The sequence below is a fragment of the Urocampus carinirostris genome, chromosome 13, assembly GCF_059441175.1.
Source record: "Urocampus carinirostris isolate Australia breed hairy pipefish chromosome 13, RoL_Ucar_1.0, whole genome shotgun sequence".
Lineage (NCBI taxonomy): Eukaryota > Metazoa > Chordata > Actinopteri > Syngnathiformes > Syngnathidae > Urocampus > Urocampus carinirostris.
Window position 1 is genome coordinate 38,233,619 of NC_142361.1, and position 16,744 is coordinate 38,250,362.

The window sequence follows — 16,744 nt, forward strand, 5'->3', positions numbered from 1 at the left end:
AACACAACATATTAACCTCCCTATCGATTCTAAATATGTTTTTATAGTCATTTTCGATTGTTATGTTGACCTAACAAAACTCCTTTTCATCTCCAAAGTAACTTCCGGTCGCAGTGTCAGTTAGCGGTGCCACGCAACCGCGAAAAAATGAAGACACGGGATTGGTGGAGGGATCGTGACGTCATAACAATAACACTGAAAATTGCGAGCAGATGGTAAATTAGAGCTATTTTGCAACTTCTGTAAAAAAATAGTTGAAGGTATGTATTGCATTTAATTTTATTTTCATGATTAATTCTTATTTTTTAACAATATTGCTGCTAATGTCATTGTCTTTTTCATGGCATTCATTTTTTGATGCACTTCAAACCGCCAGGTCTACAACTACAGTAATCCCTCGGTTAACGCGGTTAATGGGGACCAAAACCATCCGCGAAAAGTGTAAATCCGCGAAGTAGCGACGCCCCTTCAAAAAAATTTTTTGTTTTTGATTATTGTTATTGATTTTTTTTTTTAGACCTGCAAAGCTCTGAACCCGCGAACGTGGAACCATGAAGTAGCGACGCCCCTTCAAAAATGCTTTTAAAAAAATGTAATATATATATATATATATATATATATATATATTTATTTATTTTTATTTTTTTAAATTATTATTATTCTTTAGACCTGGAAAGCTCTGAACCTGCGGAAGTAGCGAAGTCCCACTGTACTACCTTGTTAATTTTGCCTATCTATTTTTGTATTTTTTTTTTAATTTATTTATTGTATTTTTGTCTTTTATTACAATATTTATCACGGAGTGCCACGTCTAATCTCAGTGTAAACAGTGTAACCTATGTTAAAATCAATGACAATAAATTATTCTATTCTAAAATCTCCATTAGCATTACTGCTTTGCTTTTTTATTTCTAATTCTATTCTCAAAAAGATTGTCTGGATCTTCAGATTAAATGCCATTTTGTTACACTTGCATAATGAAAATAAAGGCCGTTAATTCATTCATATTAATTCAGTCATTCATTTACTAATATGTTGTTCAATCATTTTTTCCCTATATAAGGATGTATTCACCCATGAAACATTCTTGTGTAAAAACATATCAAAAGAATATATCAAACATTTGCAACATACCAAAAAAAAGAAACAATCAGCCACCAAAGCTATTTTTTAGAAAGGACCAGAACGGAAACAGGACCCACTCGCGTAACGTTTCTCACAAGTTTTATTAGAAGAAAGGGAGGAGGTTCCGCCCACGATCCGGGGATTGCTGGACGCAGGAAGCAGGTCGCTCTGAACGCGGAAGTGGCACTTCTGTGGCGAGCGATGGCGGTGTCGGGAACGGAAAAACTGGTTCAGATCGGAAACAAGTCGAAAGCCAGGAGATTCGGGAGTAGACATGGTCGAGATCAAAAATGGATCGTTATTCGGGACGGGAGAACAAACGTGGTCGAGATCAAAACAGGTCGAAATTCGGGGCGGGAGAGCAGACGTGGTCGAGAGCAAAACAGATCGTAGCGGGAGAGAAACAGGACCAAAAAAAACGGGATGGGCGGAAAAGGGCTTGCCATGTAAAAACAGAGATTCGCAGACGGACTGACAAAAGGGGACTGAAAGGAAAAGAGTTTAAATGCTGACAGGGAGCCAATCCGTCAACAAACTGCAGCTAGCGCCACACGGGCGGGGCTAATGGGGCGCCATGGCAACCGTGACAATTTTTCTTTTGTATATTTGACAGTTCCGGCTGTTCTTTGAAAAGTCCATCGTTGAACAACTTTGCATTTATTCATGATATAGTCTGATTACAGGATCAAATCTAAATAATGCCTTTTCAAATGTCATCTGTTTCACTGGTGGTGTAGTAGTTAAGTGTCAGCGCTTTCATCACCGCAACCCTGGTTCGGTTTCCATTGCATACGTGTTGGTCAGCTATGTGTTTCGAGTATTGCACAACTGTAGCAGTAGCGGTAAAACCACGCATGAATACTGTATCGATGACAAATATTATCCACCATATTATAAATATATATATATATATAATATATATAAAAGGAACACTTTCAAATTTCTGGAACTTTTAGGTTTTTTAGGTGCATATTATAGTCCAGAAAGTACGGTAATTACATTCAGCCCTATAGTTGATTACATGTTTGCATACAGGAAAGAGGAAGTCATTTTAACTGTTCTGAACTTTGTGCATACAAATCATCCATCCATTATCCTCAGTAGGGTCGCGGGTGTGCCGGAGCCCATCCCAACTATTCTCGGGCAGTGGGCAGGGAACACCCTGAACTGGTTGCCAGCCAGTTGCAGGGCACACAGAGACAGACAACTCACTCACTCATTCACAACTAGGGACAATTTCGACCGACATGTATGTCTTTGGAATGTGGGAGGAGGCACGGGGAGAGCATGCAAACTCCATGCGGGGAGGCTGCGGTAATTAGATTTGAGCCCTGAACCTCTGCACTCTGCGCACTAATCACCCAGCCGCAGTTCCGCCCCTTATATAAAACATCCATCCATTAGCTGCACTGCTTATCCTCAGTAGGGTCACGGGGGTGCTGGAGCACATCCCAGCCATCTCCGGGCAGCGGGCAGGGGACACCATGAACTGGTTGCCAGCCAGTCGCATGGCACATGTATGCCTCTGGAATGTGGGAGGCACGGCGAGAGCATGCAAACTCCACGCGGGGAGGCTGCGGTAGTTGGATTTGAGCCCTGAACCTCTGCACTGTGGGGCTGCGCACTAACCACCCAGCCACCGTTCCACCCCATATATAAAACATCCATCCATTAGCTGCACCATTTATCCTCAGTAAGGTCACGGGGGTGCTGGAGCCCATCCCAGCAATCATTGGGCAGTGGGTAGGGGACACCCTGAACTGGTTGCCAGCCAATCCCAGGGCACACAGGGACAGACAATTCCCTCGCTCATTCACACCTTGGCCACTGAACCTGACATGCATGTTTTTGGAATGTGGGAGGAAACCGGAGTGCCCGGAGGAAACCCACGCAAGCACGGGGAGAACATGCAAACTCCGCACAGGAAAGTTGGTAGCTGGATTTGAACCCATGACCTCAGAACTGTGCCGCACACACGCTAACCACTGCCATATATAAAACATTTGGTATGAAATAATTCGGAATAGGGGAAAAAAATTCACAATAATTCAAACATATGCAACGGAACCAGAAAAAGGAAACTTTCAGCCACCAAAGCTTTCTTTTTGTGTATTTGAAAGTTCCAACCGCGCATGTTCTTTGAACGCACCATGAGTCCAGCGTAGAATGTTATTTGTTTATTTGCCTGGGGGAGGACAGAACTTGTTTACAAGACAAGGCATCGCAATTGGGTCAAAGAGAAGATATACTGTATTCAGGGTTGGGTAGGGTTACTTTAACTGGATTACTTTCAATTACTTTTGGATTACTCCAATACCAAATATGCTAATTAAAGACAAAAGAAACTAAATAGGAATAAAATGACTCAATTTTGTGCAGGCTTGGGGAGTAACGGAACACATGGAACGGCAAAAATGATGTTGGCAAGCTGTTTGGATTTATTTCATTTTGTTTCTGTCGCATTTTATGTTAGTTTTGCCGGAGATCAAAGCCAGGAGACTAAGCTTACCACGTGTTGTGAGCAGGGTTGGGTAGGGTTACTTTAACTGGATTACTTTCAATGACTTTTGGATGACTCCAATACCAAATATGCTAATAAAAGACAAAAGACACTAAATATGAATAAAATGATGACTCACAACATGTGGTAAGCTTTCTCTCCTGGCTTTGATCTCTTTGATCTCCGGCAAAACGAACATCAAATGCGACAGAAACAAAATGAAAATAAACCCCAACATCATTTTTGCCGTTCCATTTATTTCGTTACTCCCCAAGCCTGCACAAAATGTATTAATTGTATTCATATTTAGTTTCTTATGTCTTTTATTAGCATATTTGCTATTGGAGTCATCCAAAAGTATTCGAAAGTAATCCAGTTAAAGTAACCCTACCCAACCCTGGTCATAATTGTATTCATATTTAGTTTCTTTTCTCTTTTATGAGCATATTTAGTATTGGAGTAATCCAAAAGTCATTGAAAGTAATCGAGTTAAAGTAACCTTACCCAACGTATTTTCCGCACTATAAGGTGCACAGGATTACAAGACACAGCACCAAAAATAGTATTTTGTCTTAGGTAAATTGTACATGCACTGAACTATAAGGGTATAGATATAAAACTAAAGGGGGCGCAGTGGTTAGCGCATGTGCGGCACAGTTCATGTCTTGGGAACCTCCTGCGTGGGTTCAAATCCAGCTCCAGACTTCCTGTGCGGAGTTTGTATGTTCTCCCCGTGCTTGCAAGTGCAGAGGTCCGGTTTCCTCCCACATTCCAAAAACATGCATTTCAGGTTAATTGGCTGGTCCAAATTGTCCCTAGGTGTGAATAAGCGAGTGAGTTGTCTGTCCCCGTGTGCCCTGCGACTGGCTGGCAACCAGTTCGGGGTGTCCCCTGCCCACTGCCCGATGGTTGCTGGGATGGGCTCCAGCACCCCTGCGACCCTACTGAGGATAAGCGGTGCAGCTGATGAGATGAGAAATAAAACTAAACCAAGAGCTCCTGAATTGTATTCCCATAAAGCCATTTTTTATACTTACGGTATATATTAGTGCCCTTATTAATCAGTTGAATTATGTCAATGACCAAAACCACAAATTATACGATGGGAATCGAACCCGGGTTGCTGCGTTAAGAGTGTAGAACTCCTATCACTGGACTACCAGTGTACAGATGATGATGAAGAGGCATTTGATTGTATCTCTTTATCACACTATTTTTACTTATGGTGCCAGAAACAAACGTTAGACAATGGAGAAAACAGAAAGTTGTCCTAAAAAAAACATGGCAAGAGAAACAACTCTTCTGATGATGAATCAGACTTTGCATTTATTTATATATTTCAGGATGATTTTTGGATTTCCACTTTCTCTAACATAAGATAAGATAATATAATCCTTTATTCGTCCCACAATGGGGAAATGTCTTTTGTTACAGCAGTAAGATAATGAATGACAGCTAAGAATATGAACAGTATGAACAAGTATTTAGAAATATTAAAAAAAAAAAAAAAAAAAAACATTAAATAGTGTGATAATAGTGGCAGCGCAGCGGCGCGGTGGTTAGCGCTTGTGCGGCACAGTTCTGAGGTCATGGGTTCAAATCCAGCTACCAACCTTCGTGTGCGGAGTTTGCATGTTCTCCCCGTGCTTGCGTGGGTTTCCTCCCACATTCCAAAAACATGCATGTCAGGTTAATTGGCCGGTCCAAATTGTCCCTAGGTTTGAATGGGCGAGCGAATTGTCTGTCTCTGTGTGCCCTGCGATTGGCTGGCAACCAGTTCAGGGTGTCCCCTGCCCACTGCCCGAAGATAGCTGGGATGGGCTCCAGCACCCCAGTGACCCTACAGAGGATAAGCGGTGCAGATAATAGATGGAATGGATAGTGTGATAATAATATGAAATGGAACGCCTTTTCATACGTCATCTGTATTTCTCGTGGTCTAAGGATAACCACCAGGACCTGGGTTGGATTCACAGTGTAATTGCCATTATGGTTAGTGACATTTTACAATGGATCAATGATTGCACAAATACGGTAGTATACCGTAAAATTTTGTGTACTCTAAGTATAAATACTGTATGAATTACCACTATTTTCCACGAAATTATGCAGTATTTAAGGTGTATCAGGTTCAGGGTTGGGTAGGGTTACTTTAACTGGATTACTTTCAATGACTTTTGGATTACTTCAATACCAAATATGCTAATAAAAGACAAAATAAACTAAATAGGAATCAAAAGACTCCATTTTGTGCAGGCTTAAGGAGTAACGGAATATATGGAACGGAAAAATGATGTTGGCAAGCTGTTTGGATTGATTTTCATTTTGTTTCTGTCGCATTTGATGTTCGTTTTGCCGGAGATCAAAGCCAGGAGAGAAAGCTTACCACGTGTTGTGAGTCATCATTTTATTCATATTGAGTTTCTTTTGTCTTTTATTAGCATATTAGGTATTGGAGTCATCCAAAAGTCATGGAAAGTAATCCAGTTAAGGTAACCCTACCCAACCGTGATCAGGTTATAGGGTGCAATTTCAAATTTCTCACCAGTTTGGAGTTTTTAGCTGCGCCTAATAGTCCGGAAAATACGGTAATGACATCAAGGCCTATACTTGATTGAGAAAGCGCTCATAATCACAAGATATATCTCCTTTAAAATGGACAAATAAGCTTTCTGGCTAGAGTTAGCATTGAGCTAGCTGACCCAACAGCACGGTGACGGAAAAATACCACGGCTACTCGGCCTTGGGGCGAATTTGAGGGCGTGGCCGCAGGTAAGTGCAGTAGAAAAAGTGCGAGAAGAGAAACAGGTAGCTTAAGTACATGAGCGCCCCCCACGCCAGGTGATGTTGGCTCGCCGGGCAGTCTCCGCCGGGTCTCCATCGGTAAACCAGGGCGCTAACGGCCAAACCGGCCGCCATTTGCGCTAGCTGGGTCGCGGTTATCAGCGCCGCTAACGTCTTCGGCGCCTGCAGACCGGCGGCACGCCAGGCGTAGTAAGCGTACATGGGGGCATGGACGCCGTAGTTCATGGTCATAAACCAGCCGCCTCCTGCCGCCATTTCCTTGTACGAGTACCATGAGTACAGCAGTACCGTCAGGTGGTGGTACCAGTGCAGGAAGATCAGTGGGCGTTTGCGTAGCACGATGAATGCCGTGTCGCCTGCAGGAGACACTGTTAGATCAGGTGGAAAAATTAGGGACTGAACCATTGGAGAGGTAAGATCTTAAACCCGAGCTTTTTCTTGCTTTTTTTTATTATCTCTGCCTCTCTCTCTCTTGAAGTGCTGCGCTAGATTCTTAAGGACGTACTGCTGCCATGGTTTACAGACCAATTTTCAACCCGTCAGAATGATAGACGTCTTGTAGGGTTTTAACATTTATTATACTCAAATCTGACTCCAAAGACACTCCCTTACAGTTGGAGCATGACCAGAAGCCGGAGAAGTTATAGAGCCGAGTATAGTCCACATATTGATTTATTTATTTTAGTTATACACATCGGATCTTTCTTCCTTGCCAATTACAATCCTGTGCAGAAGACGACAGGGGCTTCTTGGGTTGCCGAAATTTTATGACACATGGCGATGAAATGTTCACGCCCCATGACCAAGCCTCTGGCTGATTGGTCCGCGCCGTCGTCGATGCAAATTTCCCAAACATGATTGAAGAATGGGAGGAGGGGTGATAGGACGTGCCAGGCACATACTCCCCCACTCCAGGCGATGTGATAAGTCATTGTTATCTGCACGGAATGGAAGCAATGGCACATTCCAAGGCAAAGTGCGGTTCACGACAAACCTTCTCTCATAGTTTGCCCTCAAACACTGCAGTCAGATTTTAGAACAAGTATATTTGACTTTAAGTAAGATAAAACTGTGTATAAAATAGTATATAACTACAGTCCTTAAATGTTCCTGTCAATTATGGAAAATTGTAGGTTAATGTAACTTCTGCAAACACTTTAATATATGAGGTAAATGTTCATAAAGTCTTGATGATTAAGATTTCGTTACAAAAGACAGACTTTAATTTGTTAGCATAAATAACCTTTCCTCCTCCAGAGTCCTCACAATTAAAATATGAAATTTAGGGTTTGCTTCGGAGTCGGTCCTGCAAATCCAGTTAATCGGTCGGGCTTGGGCTGGGTTTGGCTTTAATGCCCCCAGGCCTGGGTCAGGTCGGGCTGAATTTTTTAGGGCCTGATCTTACCTCTAAACCAGTGTCTAGAATTGTACTCACCCAACTCAGGGACCTTACTGACGGCAAAGGCGAAGGCCCAGAATTTGACGGGCCCGTCGTAGAAACCCAGGTGGCAAACTGACGCTTGAAGGCCGCCGTCGGCTAGCACTGCTAGCATATAGCGGCCTGTGCGCACGGCTCCCGCCGTGCTGCCCCCCAAAAAATACAATATAATTTGTCTTTATTCTCGTTGATAATAACATAGTCAGCATTGTTCAAAAGATTAGTGTATAGCAGTGCTTCTCAGTTGTTTTTCTTTCATGATCCCCTAGGACAATAATAACGGTACTTCTTATTGTAGTTGTAATTTCATGTGCCTTTGTGGGGTCTAAATCAACCTCTTACATGTTGTGGGAGAGCTATCTACAAGTTGCTGACACTAGAAAAGATACATTAAACATTCGACTTTTTTACAACTGGCAGTTGGAGAGGGGGAAGGGCGCACGAGTACAAAAGGTAAGATTTAGACCGGTGGAATATATGCGCCGAGGAAGACTGCAACTTCTTACCTTGTGCACAAATTAAATAAGCGTAGACATATCCTCATCATGTAAATTGCAAAAAGAAAGGCATATGACGCAGCTTTCAAGCTCAAAGCAATCGAGCAGTCCGATAAAGAAGGAAACAGAGCTACTGCACGTAAACTTTACTTTGCGAGTGTATTGCTAGCGTGTTTTTGAATCAGGGAGCGTGGGACGACGTCTATATGACACAGTCTCTTCCCCATACTGGGGAAGACGACTTTGATGAAGTCAGTTATATGGAGGAAGATGAAGACAGTTTACCGTATATTTTTTTAGACAGACCCGTTTACTGTGTTGCGCGCGTGTTCCTAGTAGCGTTTTGCTACCCTTCACAGGCAAGGTTTGGGATGAAAGTTATAATATTATTATTAAAGCTTTAAAACTCTCTCGATGTACCGTCTTTCTTTGTAAATATGTGTAACCATGTATAATATTTATTTGCAACTGTATATTTTTGTAATGTATTTATTTCAGAGACTTATTCTGATATGTTTTCCGCGGGCGAATCAAAAAGAAGGGGCGAAAAAAACGGGGGCTGACGGGAAGTGGAGTAAAGGTGAGACGTGTTTGTGGACGCAGCGGACAATAGTGGATATATATTTTTCCCACCCTTACCTTTGGAAATATACATTTTTTTTCCTTGGATTATTTTCATCGGGACCTGGACTCTGCAGGTCTGCATCAAACCTTAATTATCGGTATCGTTTTCCGTTCATTTTGCCGGCTGTGGTTTTTGGACTGTGTACTTTATAATCAGTTACAATTGCGGGACTCAAAGCCGGATTTGGGTTAATTTTGTGATTGTGTTACATGTTTTCATGTGGGCGCATGCGGCTTATATACAAGTGCGGCTTGTGTAAGTACAAAAGCGGTTTTCCTCCTAAAATGTGGTGGGTGCGGCTTATAATCAGGTGCGCTCTATAGTCCGGAATTTACGCTACACACTTTTTGGGGAAGTACCCTAAGCCCACCTTACAGCTTTATACGGTTTATTAAAAATACACAAATATATAAAACCTGGTGCGCCTTATAGTGCGGAAAATACTGAAGTATAATTTGTCTATAAAACTGTTTTGAATGCACCTCCTTATTACATGGAAGAGAATGATTTTTTATGTGTTTGTCACGTTTCCGAAAAGCAATAATCGTTCATTTATGTATTTATCTCACGATTGCTGATTCGGGGCACCTGCCAATGCCCCGTTGGCGCCAACAGCCCTGAGCGCTGATTGGCTCGTTGACTCGTTTTAAACCCCCGGCTTCCAAGACGAAGCCGTCAGACCGTCTTGCGAACCTATGCTCCCAGCTAGGCAAGCTCCATACCTTCTGACATTTTCCCGCCCTGTTTTCTCCTGCCTGATACCTGTTGCCGACCTGTTTCTGCCCTGCTCTTCCATCCCGACCATCGACCTGTTTTGCCCCGTTTCCTGCCTGATACCTGTTGCCGACCTCTTTTCTGGACTCGATACCGCCCTTGCTCTCCCGTCCCGGCTATCGACCAGTATCCCTGGTGCCCAGGATTATCCTTGCTTGACACGGAAGTGCCACTTCCGCATTCCTGCCACCTGCTACCCGTGTCCGCCGATCATCGGATCGTGGAAGCAAGCACTGCGCTCTCTCTTTATCAATAAAACCGAGTAAACGAACGCTACTGGGTCCTGTCTCCAGTTCTGGCTTGGGACGATTGACCTAAAACCTGTCGTTTGCCAATTTCACAGAGGTCAAAAAAAGGCAGAAGACAACTAAAAGCGGAGAAAATGTGGCCAATCTGCTTATGAATTGTTTCTCAATGCCAGTTGGATGGGTTGCTAGTGCTAAAGCTGTGATCAATACTCCCTGTAATTTTCCTTACGAGTCTGAGCGTTCACACAAAGTCGGTGAGCAACGCTTGAAACAGCAGTGAGCAACGGCAATCCCAAGTGTGGCAAGATAATTCATTATCAAACATGTCCAAAACTTGACATCAAGTTACATTTTGCTGAGTTTCCGGCAATGCAAAATTATTTTTCTCTTTTGAATAAATTGACTCATGTACTATTGCAAAGGTTGTACGGCCTACTAACGTTGTTTTTCTTACAAAGATATCCATTTCTTATTATTTCCTGATATATTTTGTCGCATAATATTAACATTTTTGGGGGCTTATTTAGTCGGTTGTAAGATACAGAACTGTACTTAATCACATTTTTGAGTGGAAGTACAATGTTGGCAACAAGATTCACTTGATATCATTGGAAATTATTTGAATGCAACACAAAGTTTTTCTTCTTTTTTCCGTGTTTTTTTCTACTTTTTTTTAAATTCCTTTAAAAAAAAAAAAAATCTCATTTTATTTTTTCCGAGCTGTTACTTTTTTCTTTTTGTTCTCCATTTACTTTTTTCCTACATTTCTCTTTTCTTTTTTCTGGCTTTTTTCTTTTTTTCTCTTCTCAGCTTTTCACTACTTTTTCATTTTGGTATTTTTTTCTTTTTTGTTCTATTCCTCCATTCCTTTAAGTCATTTTGTGCATAATTTTACACAATATTTGGTCATGTTGGGATTAAAGAAGCAAAAACAACCTGAAGAGCCGTTTAGGACCCGAAAGAGCCGGTTCCTTTTAGTGAGCCGAGCCAAAGAAGCCGGTTCTCGACAAACTCTACTGACTTTACTTTTCAACTTCGTTCGACATTGACTTCAAAATACCGCATTTAGGACACAACGTCAGGGTAACCCGTATATTTTGACCTTCATGCACTGTAACTTTGACTTAAGTCGCTTCTTAATTAGTAATTTTGAGCCCTGTGCGCTGGCTAGATTTTTTTGTGCGCCGAGATTGTGCGAGCAGTGCGCAATTGCGCACGCTTAGCTTAGTGGGAACACTGGCTGTGATGTGTGTCTTTGACCTTTTTTTGTTGGCATTTCATTTTTTTCGGCCTCCTGTCACACAAAAAGCTTACAATCAATAAAGAATAAATAAATCACAAATTAACAAATAATCGAGGGACTCGTAGCGTCTGCCAGCAGGCCAGGAAGGTCAATAATGTCGCCAAAGTCCTACAGACCGAGCAGAGACCAACCCATGATTCCCTGGCCTGCATTGATGACTCTCTGTTACCAGGGACACAAAAATCACATTTATTACCTGAACAGGGCAAGCGCCAACGACCACCAGAACATAGGACGGCGCAGATCCATCTTGGGTCGGGACCTCATGTAACGCTGACCTCCCAACACCAGGGCGGCGTACACAGCCCCGAAGGCAAACGACACGCCCCTAAAAGAACCAGAGCTGGTGTCACTAAGTCAACACATCAGGTGAGCACATTCCTGGAGTGATATTATCAACTTTTGTTCAACTTTGCACCAATTCGGACCGGCGTTGGACTTCTTGTCCTCGACACACAAGACTTGCACGGAACACGTGACGGATCAAAGTCCAACTGTAAAACTGAGTCATAAAATACTGGATCTTCCACATTTGGACAGAAATGCTTTTCAGTAAGAAAATAATTGTTTTTGTTGTTGTTGAAAACAATGTGGTAAACATTGTTTACAATGATATTGGGTTAAAACATGGAGAAAAAGACTTCATAATAGTGGGATGGATAGGGATTTTTTACAAGGTGATGCTTGAAGACTGGACTAAGTTGAAAGTGCATCAGAAAATAGTGCAATTGCCTGTAGCAGGAAACATTGTCAAGTCAAGTTTATTTGCCCCCCCCCTAAACACAAGAAGTATCAAAGAGCTGCACAGACAATAAACATACATCATCAACATGAAATATATGTTATAGCAGAATGTCCGGTTGACAGTTTCCTGAGTTCAACATCATTCATAAGCAGGGTTGGGTAGGGTTACTTTAACTTGATTACTTTCAATTACTTTTGGATTACTCCAATGGCAAATATGCTAATAAAAGACAAAATAAACTAAATATGAATAAAATGATGACTCACAACACGTGGTAAGCTTTCTCTCCTGGCTTTGATCTCTTTGATCGCTGGCAAAACTAACATAAAATGCAGGCTTGGGTAGGGTTACTTTAACTGGATTACTTTCAATTACTTTTGGATTACTGCAATACCAAATATGCTAATAAAAGACAAAAGAAACTAAATATGAATAAAATGATGACTCACAACACGTGGTAAGCTTTCTCTCCTGGCTTTGATCTCTTTGATCTCCGGCAAAACGGACATAAAATGCGACAGAAACAAAATGAAAATAAATCCAACATCATTTTTGCCGTTCCGTATATTCCGTTACTCCCCAAGCCTGCACAAAATGTAGTCATTTTATCCATATTTAGTTTCTTTTGTCTTTTATTAGCATATTTGGTATTGGAGTAATCCAAAAGGAATTTAAAGTAATCAAATTAAAGTAACCCTACCCAACTGTCACAATCACCCGGATCAGGAACACCTGTGTTCAGGATTTGGCGCCAACAGCCAGGACAGCTGATTGGCGCACCCTGTACATTTAAATCCCTAGCTTCCGGTAACACTTTGTCCGATTGTACTATGCGATCTGTTGCCATCTGCTCAGAAAGCCCGTACCTCCGACTCTTTGCCTGCCTCCTGTTTTTCTCCCTGATCTCCGTTGCCGACCCGTTTCCGAATTTGCCTACGACCTGCCCTGCCCGCCTGACTCCTGATCTCTCTTCCGAACACAACGACGCCCTTCTTCTCCAGCCCCAACCAACAACACGACGACTACGCCTGTCCGCGACCATTCCCGCCAAGCCTTCACCCGTCTGTCAAGTCTCGACAATCCGTCAAACAACGGATCGAAGATTCACGTCTTGTCATTCCTTCCTTCCAATAAAAACCAAGAAACGAGTGCAAGTGATCTCAGTTTTCCTTCCGTCCTGCCTGACACCCAACCCTGTTCATAAGACATTAAATGTCGTGTGTTTTAAGCCTAGATTTAAACACTGAGGATGCAGATGGAATCTCAGAGGGCAGAACATTCCACAGCACTGGGGCCAAAATGAAGAATGCTCTCGAACCTGCGAATTTCTTCTTGGATCTTGGTCGAGATTGAGAGTCGAAATTAAATGCTGGAAAGATGATGAGACCGGTAATCACATTAACCAGAAATTGTCAATTGCCAGCCGCTGCGGGCTACCTGATTGGTTCCCTGTCCCTTTTTAAGCCCAGTCCTGCCACGCTTCGGGTGTCAGACCGTCAGCGAACATCTGTAGTTACAAGGCAAGCATTTTGACCCTGACTCCCACCTGCCCCATTTTTGCACCCGTTTTCCCACCCGTCTGTTCCTGATCTCCCCCTTTGTCTCCGGCTTCCACCTGTTTTTTTATTCCGGACACGTCTGCTCTCCCGTCCCGGCTTACAACCCGTTTTTGATCCCGACCACGTTTTTGCTCTCCTGTCGGCTCTGGACCTGTTTTTCCGTACTTGTCACTGCCATCTCCAGCTACAGAAGATCCATTTCTGTATTCGGCGCTGCCCTTCCTGTTTCTATCAATAAACTTGTGGTTAACGCTACTCAGTTGGGTCCTGATTACGTTCCTTGTCGTGACAGAAATGGGGAATGTGCGGTTTTATTTTCTAAATCAGTCTCCATAGTAGTGCCTGCAGGGCATATGTTCTAAAAATAGTTTACGAGTGATGGGTCATTGTGATTCTCCAGGAAATTTGAATTTTTAGTGGTTGACTATGCTGGTTGACTTAAAACTCAATTTATGATAACAGCATAGTAATAGCATAAGTTGTCATTTTAGAAATGCATATCAAACTGATAGACCTTTGTGCTAATCAGCAAGAAAATGTAGCTCTCATCTTAAAAAAGGTTGATGGCCCCTCTTCTAAATAAATCAGATTACATGTTCACTTTGGATGTCATGGTAGTTAGCTGCAAAGGGGATTCGGTGGTCTGTGAACCCCTTTGAGACTTTTTGTGACTAAAGGTTTTACAAATAAACTTGACTTGATTAGCTTATAGCAAAATCTGTTTTGTGGAATACAAGAATAAAAAGTAAGCTAGTCAGTCGTCCGCGTGCGCGTTTGTGCAAATCGTGGTTGTTCTCACCAGTAGTCCTTCATCCATCGATGAGCTCCCGTCTGGTCGAAACGTTTTTCAAAGTCAAACTCAGCGATGGTCAGCGAGTTTCCGGACATTTCTGCAAGACGTCCGCACACAAGAAAACCTGCGTTTCTGCTGTGCGTGCACAAGCGCGTGAGTATGTTTCAAAGTAAAGTGCATACCTTGTCTTTGATGAGATGTCAAGGAGGAAACGGGGACCGTTGAAGTGACGCGTTAAGGAGGGTTGATCAAATAAAACATTCAAAAAATAGGATAGTAATAAATACAAAGATGAAAATCACTTTGTCTTGGATTTATATACGATTTACGTGTTTTAATGGTAGTCTTCTGTCTCCGAAAAAAAAGTCTTCTTGGACACAGTGACGTCACGGACGAACGCGGAAGTGGGAGTCTCCATGAAGAAGGCGGCATGAATCGTCACATTGTGAGTTGCGACCAGGCTGAGACGATAAAAGCTGCCACAATAACGCTCTTCCGACTCCCTTCACATTCACCTTCTCTTCTCCCTCTTTTGACTTTTTCTTTTCTCTTCTCCCTATTAGTCCTCTCTCATGTCTTCTCTTCCCTCCTGTCCTACGTTCTATTTTATTTTCTTCTTCTCTATCCTCTTCCCTTTCGCCCCCTCCTTTTTCTCTTCTGTTTTCTTCTATTCTTTCATTGAATCTTTCCTCTTTTACTTCCTCTCTTCATTTCTCACCTCACCTCTTTTCTTTACTCATGTGTTCTCATCTCATCAGCCGTACCGCTTATCCACATTAGGGTCACGGGGGGCTGGAGCCCATCCCAGCCATCTCCTGGCAGTGGGCAGGGGACACCCTGAACTGGTTGCCAGCCAATAGCAGGGCACACAGGGACAGACAACTCATTCGCTCATTCACACCTAGGGACAATTTGGACCGGCCAATTCACCTGAAATGCATGTTTTTGGAACGTGGGAGGAAACCGGAGTGCCCGGAGGAAACCCACGCAAGCACGGGGAGAACATACAAACTCCGCACAGGAAGTCTGGAGCTGGATTTGAACCCACGACAGGTTCCCATGACATGAACTGTGCCGCACAAGCGCTAACCACTGCGCTGCCATGCTGCTCTTTACACATCTGTTCTTTTCTTTTTATATTTCTTCTATTCTCTTCTTTTCTTTCACCCCCTTTCCTTCCCTCATCGTGTTCTACTTTTGTCCTTTCCCCTCCTCTCTCTTCTCTATTCTATTTTCCTCGCTTATTGTCTCCTGACTCTTTCATCCCCTTTGCTCCTTCACTCTTTTTCCTCTTTCCTTTCAACCCTCTTTTGTCATCATCTCCCACTTTTTTCTCTCCACTATCTTTTCTTGATTTCCCTTCTCTTCTCCCCTCTTTTCTGATATTCTTCCCATTCCTTTCTTTTTTCCTTTACTCTTTAGGACTCCCACCCATTTCCTCACATCTACCTTTTTTCATTTATGTCTCTCCCCTTTCCTCACTTTCTTTTACCCCTCCATTTTAGCGCTTCCTTTCCTCTCTTTTCTCATCCCCCTTCTCTTTTGTCTCTTTTCTCCACTATACTCCCCCAAAGTCTCTCTTTCCTCTCCCCCTGTTCCCCCTTCCTCTTTTGACTGTTTTCTCCTCTCCATGACCCTATCTTCATTTATCTTCTCATTCCTTTCTGTTCCTCCCTTTCTTTTCTCCCTCCCTTTTAGAGAATGAAGGGGAAAGCCTGTATTCTCTTCTCCCCTTTTCCACCCCTCTCCCTTTGCTCCATTTTTTCTCATCTCCTCTCCCCTTCTCCTTTTCTCTCCACTACCCATTCTCATTTCTTTTCTCTCTTCTCATTCCTCACTCGTTCCTCCCTTTTTCTATCTTCTCACCCCTTCACTTCAATCACTTAATTCCTCTTCTCTCCTTTATCCTTTCCTCCCTCTTCTCTCATCTCTCTTTCATTTTCAGTTTTACCTTCTTCCCATTCCTCTTATTTTTTCTAGTCTCTCATCTCTTTTCTTATTCTCACTTTATTTTTCTCCCCTCCATTTACCTTTCTTTTCATCTAGTCAGTTGCACTTTTTGCACCTTGCCTTTGGACAAGATGACGGAGGTCATAGGTTCCAAACCCAAGTTAGACCAGTTGTGGTCAGTTTTTTGTGTTTAGTTTGTGCAGCTAGTGAAGAACTGCCGCATGAAAGGAATGGTGATGTTTGTCCTAGTATGTCTTATCTCACGCGTTTCATTTATTATTCATTTTGTTTTAGAAATTCAAGTTTTGTAAGTCGATGGCGAGAATAGGGAAGCCAGGAAGCAAGCGCTTGCATTTGCCGGTCAGTATGTAGGACTGAACTC

General features: G+C 42.6%; 1 protein-coding gene across 2 annotated transcripts; it reads right to left on the minus strand.

The window, feature by feature from the left end:
- Positions 1–4,931: 4,931 nt before the first annotated feature.
- LOC148354488 (very long chain fatty acid elongase 6-like) lies at positions 4,932–15,161 on the minus strand. 2 transcript variants are annotated; one of them, XM_088350801.1, is made up of 5 exons: positions 14,595–15,161; positions 14,419–14,509; positions 11,512–11,643; positions 7,866–8,014; positions 4,932–6,786 (listed from the first exon to the last, which is right to left on the minus strand). In XM_088350801.1, the coding sequence occupies exons 2-5, from the start codon at positions 14,505–14,507 to the stop codon at positions 6,359–6,361; spliced, it is 798 nt and encodes a 265-aa protein (XP_088206927.1). In that variant the 5' UTR covers positions 14,508–14,509; positions 14,595–15,161; the 3' UTR covers positions 4,932–6,358. The 2 variants fall into 2 exon arrangements, with proteins under 2 accessions (XP_088206927.1, XP_088206926.1); XM_088350800.1 differs by lacking the exon at positions 14,595–15,161 and having other exon boundaries at positions 14,419–14,574.
- Between the last annotated feature and the right edge of the window lie 1,583 nt (positions 15,162–16,744).

Excerpts from the sequence above, each read along its gene's own strand:
- LOC148354488 (XM_088350801.1), bottom strand. The coding sequence starts at position 14,507 with ATGTCCGGAAACTCGCTGACCATCGCTGAGTTTGACTTTGAAAAACGT. Across the intron at positions 11,644-14,418 it reads CGATGGATGAAGGACTACTG|GGGCGTGTCGTTTGCCTTCG; the intron begins GTGAGAACAACC and ends TGGTTCTTTTAG. Across the intron at positions 8,015-11,511 it reads TTGGCGCTTGCCCTGTTCAG|CACGGCGGGAGCCGTGCGCA; the intron begins GTAATAAATGTG and ends TTTGGGGGGCAG.